At 36.5% G+C, this 5,554-nt stretch overlaps 1 protein-coding gene across 1 annotated transcript; it reads right to left on the reverse strand.

Moving 5' to 3' along the window:
• Positions 1-287: 287 nt before the first annotated feature.
• On the reverse strand, positions 288-1,581 carry LOC149250007 (uncharacterized). Its single transcript, XM_089456365.1, has 2 exons — positions 1,435-1,581; positions 288-1,259 (listed from the first exon to the last, which is right to left on the reverse strand). The coding sequence occupies exon 2, from the start codon at positions 1,216-1,218 to the stop codon at positions 457-459; it is 762 nt and encodes a 253-aa protein (XP_089312491.1). The 5' UTR covers positions 1,219-1,259; positions 1,435-1,581; the 3' UTR covers positions 288-456.
• Positions 1,582-5,554: the final 3,973 nt, after the last annotated feature.

Raw genomic sequence — 5,554 nt, forward strand, 5'->3', positions numbered from 1 at the left:
TGTTATTGTTAAATATATCAATATATATCGCTATATTATTTACATAGTTATTAATAAGTACAAATAATCAATCTCTACAACCCACATTAACATTATATATCTAATAATTATTAATGTGATTTATAAATGTCTATCCACTTATATCAACCATATTTACTAATACATTAAATATAATTACACAAGCTTCTCTCCCAAAAAAAATTTAGAAAAATTTTAGTCACTGTAAATTTTAACCCAAAAAAATATATATATTTCATCAATATTTACATCAACAAAAAGACCTCCGCTAGCAAAATAAAAAGATATTTACATGTTTAGATATATATATATATAAAAACAGAGATTAGGGTCAACCATTCATCGTCATGTACAGACAAAGAACAGTCAGAGTCTGCTGACTTAATGTCAGCTTAACTACAGAGAAAGTATATACAATACTCAGTCAGTCCCTGAGAGTCAGTAGTCAGAATCTTCATCCTCCCATGGTTCGATCTCGGAAACTTCATACTTCCATGGTTCGACCTCGGAATCTTCATACTCCGATGAGTCGAACTCGTAATCCTCGATCTCGGAAACTTCATACTTCCATGGCTCGATCTCGGAATCTGCATACTCCGATGAGTCGAACTCGTAATCCTCAATCCGGCATGATTCGAACTTTCCGCGAGCCTCTGAAAGGGTTTCACAGAAATCGTTGGCCTCAGAATCGCAGGGCTTAAAGCCGTCAGTCAGCAGATCTTCGATCTTTCTCATCGGCTGTCCTTTGGCTTGATCTTTCACAGTAACTGTTAGTTTCGCTTTCAGGGAAGTTATTGTTGTTCTTGTTCTTGCATAATTCTTTGAAGAAGATCCGCCAGCTTTAGCATCAGTGCCCTCGCGTTTCGAATCAGTATGGTTCCGCCCTGTGAGTGGCTTAGTCTTGCAATCATCCTGGTTCTGCTGAGCGTCCATCTTCCTGAGAGCCTCTTGCAAGGCTTCATAGAAGTCATCGGCGTCAGGATCCCAGGGCTTCACGCCGTACGATAGCAGCTCGCGAAACTTACTGACCGGCTTCTCCTTTGCCGGCATAGGGGCGGTTCTTCTGGTTTCTTTGAGGGAACTGCTGTTGTTCTTGGCAGCATTCTTTGAAGAAGATCCGCGCCCACCATTGGTAGCAGTGTACTCCAACTTTGTCGTATTATTATTATAAGAATAATACTTCCGGCCTGAAGAAGACATTGAAAGCTTATCCCACAGGATCGATCCTTGGACGTATCTACCTGCATCATACAAATGGAAATAAAACATACATCAAGATTTATCAGGCAGCGTGCTTAAAGAATCAAGAAAGCATGCTTAGAGAATAAAGAAACAGAGGAAGAAGCAGAAAGCAACAAATAGAATGAAAACACAGGAGATGAAGTCGAAAACCCTATGGTTGAACCGTTGCCCTACCAGCAGAGCAGGGGCAGAGGCTGGATACACACCACTACCAGAGTTCAAGGTGACAAACTCGGTATGCAAACAGATGGCGAGGAGGAAGATTTATATAGACAAGGCGACGCTTAATGGGTTTCTTGTGCCCGAAGAAAGTTCTGGAAATGAAATATGAAAAAATAAATATTTAGTATAAAATATCCACCGACAGCTTGTTTGATTCTGTCTCTTGAAGTTATGTGAATTGTACAAAGAGGTCTTGATGCAGAGTGTTTTTAGCTGTACTGGATGCTCTTTATCTCAATATTATTATGTGAAAGCTAAAGATGCAGAGTGTTTTTAGCTGTACTGGATGCTCTTTATGTCAATATTATTACGTGAAAGCTAAAGATGCCCAGTGTGTTTTTACTGTGTTATAAACATAATGATTATTGGTTTTTTTATTAGATTGTGTAATGTTATTTATCTATATGATTTTTGGTTTTTTTTTCATCGAAAATGGTTTTCATTAGATATTCAAGATAGCATAGTTTACAAAAATGGTCTCAAGAGCCCCTACTCCTTTATTTCGATCAAACTTTTTTAGATTGGGGCTCGAGAATATTAAGATAGACAATTTACATATATTATTTTTAGATGGCTCTGGGCCTTAGTATACTATGCGAGACACAAAAAGAAATCATAACTAACGGCAACAAATCAAGGAGGGGGATGGGGGGCATTACAAGGGGAGTTGCAAAGTGACCCACAGACCATGAATGTGGAAGTCAATATGCTCCACACATGCCTCTAAGATGCGGAGATGGTTGTTTGTGTGACATTGGTTGCGTCGTAGGTTGCCCAGCTCCAAGATGGTATTTTGGTTGTATTGAATGTCAGTGAGATAGGCAACAATTTCATTCCGGTCTTCGTACATGTGGTCTCGGAGAATGTCAAAGTCAATTTGAATGTGCCGCAACTACTCAGCGATTGATTCCATAGAGACAGGAGCTACGAGGCAGTATGGCAAGTTCGCAGGGGAAAGTGCCTCAGCTTCCTCTGTTTCCTGACTCGAAGGAGTAACGGAGGACGAGTGATGTCCTGGTATAGGGTGACTTGCCTAGGCCTGCTGACCCCATCCGTGGCGAGGGCAATCCCGCTGGCGTGGAATTTTGTTGTGCCCGGATTGTGGCGACTTGCAATAGGGGGAGCGTGTAGAGCAAATTGTCAAATAACTACAAAGAAAACAGTAAACACCTGACTCAGAGACCCACAATCCCAAGCAAGGATGAGCCACTATCCCAATACTGCTACCAGGATGACGAGAGAGGCTCCAGTTTACCCAACCCAGGTGCCGGAGTGGAGTACCTCTGAGACACCACCTGATTGTTGCGCATGAACAGGACCCCCACCCCCAAAAGTTGGCCAAGAAATTGTGAAGTCCTTCGAGCCAAAGGCGAGACCCGACCTCCGAACATAAATTACCAAAAGCAGCATAAACACCCACACACCTGTAAAAACCTGTGGTGGTCCGCTCGAGTAGGAGAGGATCCAAGAGCTAGCGGAGAGATGAAAAGTCCTTATTTCCACCAGAAGCGAGGGAGCAGGACCGAACCACGACTATCTACGTACCAGGGTCCCAAGGGCAGACTAGGAGACCGATGTCAAACCACTTCAAGCTGCTGCAAGTGTCGTCTACCTTCCTCACCCAAGGCCAGAGCCCCAGTGAGGCGCCATAGACACAAACCTAACCTCTATCCAACTCCTTACCACCCAAACTCATTTCCCAAAACATCAAATTGAGCCAAAACATGCACCTGGGTTCGCTTATATCCTCAGAGCGCTTGAGGAGTGATACGCCCGTGGAGTAATGAGCGGGTCTTGTCATCACCGCAGAGTTAATGGGCGCATGGAAGGGAGGCAGGCTCGGATAACCGGTCACATGCCAAATGTACCGTCACATGCACACCCCATCAGGTAAGAAAAATCATGCTATCTTAGAACTGTATTTCTAATCTATGGGTGAATTTATAATTTTTATAAAATAAGATTAAGTTATTTTAAATAATATATTTTTGAATCCATTAATATTAATTAATAATATTTTTTTTATTAATTGACAAATAATTAATAAAAAAAATAACTATATCTAGATAATAATTATAATAAATAAAAAATAATATCTTATATCATAATTTTTATGGTTAAAAAAATAAATTCAATAATAAAAAATAATATTTTTAATTACTTGATCATTATATTATAAGGCAATTCCTATTTCCACCACAGTTTTTTAATTAATGCCCCCGACATGCGGGGGCGATAGGGAAATATAAGGCTCGCCGTTTATTCGTGCTACTTTCTTATTCCACTTTCCCTTATATTTCCCTATCACCCCCGCATGTCAGGGGCATTAATTAAAAAACTGTGGTGGAAATAGGAATCGCCATATTATAGCATTTATTATTATGTCATAAAATTATTTTTAAAATCAATATATATTATAATCAACTATAATATATATTATAATATTAATATTAAAATTTATAAATTATATATAAATTATATTGAAGTTGTATTATTAAGTACTTGTTGAAAGTCGCTATTATCATGGAGCCAATCTATCGTACTTTGGGACCTCCGCATCCAATTTAATGTTGGGAGTGGGGCCTCATTGGAATCCCAAAGGACTTCCACTATCTAATAAAATAGACAACATCGATGTGACTAAAATGTTTCAGGGCTTTAGTTACAAGAATAGCCTAATTGTATGATTTTTTTTTTTAACTAAAGTGAGAGATTTGGGCCAGGTCAAAAATATAAAATAGAAAAAATTGCCACATCATATTAGATGAGCAAACATCATATTATGCACTTTTAAATATGTGGTCAAGAATATAAATACATGTTAATGATAGTTTGACATTTATAGTATTTTGTTTAGAGATGGTGGGTGGAGGAAAAATTTCGACAACAAACATTTTGTGTTCAATTTTTATATTTACAAAGGTTGCTAAGTTGAATTTAGTGCTGTTCAATTTTTATATTCACAAAGGTTATTACATTGAATTTATTGCTTTTCAATAGAAGATGGGTTACTTTATAGTATGTGATTTTCATTCCAAGCTACAATAATTAGTATGTATAAATAAGTACATAATTTTCATAATTGAACATATAGATTACATTTTGACCATTTATTAAATGGATATTTTGTGTTTAATTTTCATATTTAAAAAGGTTGTTAGGTTGAATTTAGTGCTTTTCCATAGAAGATGGGTTACTTTATAGCATGGAATTTTCCTTCCAAGACATTATAATTAGTATGTACAAATAAGTACATAATTTTCATAATTGAGAATATAGATTATATTTTAACTATTTACTAAATTTTTCATTTTATTAAATAATTAATTTATATATAGTCTATTGATTCTATTTAGTATGTTTAATTGTATAACATATATTTATACATGTAACTCAGCATATATGGATTATGGAGTAATTCAAATGCATTATGGAGGTTATAAGAGAAAAGTGAAGAATGTGAGTCATTCTTCTCATATGTGTTGTTTCAAAATTTTATAATTGTTTTTCTTTTTGTTACTACAAATCATGTATGCATGCAAGTTACTTTCTGATACTATGGACCATGCACGTAAATTACCCTCTAATATAGTAAGTGGGCATTGAACAACTATTTTTTCCCAATCAAGGGATATTGTGACCATTGATCCATTCTATCAATGTTAGTTATAGTGTCAATGAAAGCAAGAGATGAACAGCTAGACTACTGTGAGCAAGAAAGGGTATAGACCTAATGCGTGATACAAATTGTCAAGTTTCAATAGATTGGTAGGGAGGAAGCCAAAAAGTTATAAAGACAACTTTAATAAGTTGGATCCAATAATACTAAGAAGATTTGATGGAGTAAGGGGTGGTCATAGGAAAATTAGGACGGTAGATATGTGCATGTGGTTTGCCACACAAAAAGGAGGATGAGGCGTAATTGACTACTCTAATATGTAATGTTTGTAATTCCAATATTGTTAAATCTTTCAAATGGATCAACAATTCATTTTTTAGAAATTTTATTTTTAATTAATTTTCAATTTTAGCAAATTTTGAAAGTAAATATGCATTCAATATAGCCCCAAGG

This window comes from Pinus tabuliformis, chromosome 7, assembly GCF_031772625.1.
Source record: "Pinus tabuliformis cultivar Carrire ecotype Pingquan chromosome 7, CPIR1, whole genome shotgun sequence".
In the NCBI taxonomy this organism is placed as follows: Eukaryota; Viridiplantae; Streptophyta; class Pinopsida; order Pinales; family Pinaceae; genus Pinus; species Pinus tabuliformis.

What these genes read in the sequence shown, in the direction of transcription:
- LOC149250007 (XM_089456365.1), bottom strand. Translation starts at nt 1,218, where the DNA reads ATGTCTTCTTCAGGCCGGAAGTATTATTCTTATAATAATAATACGACA.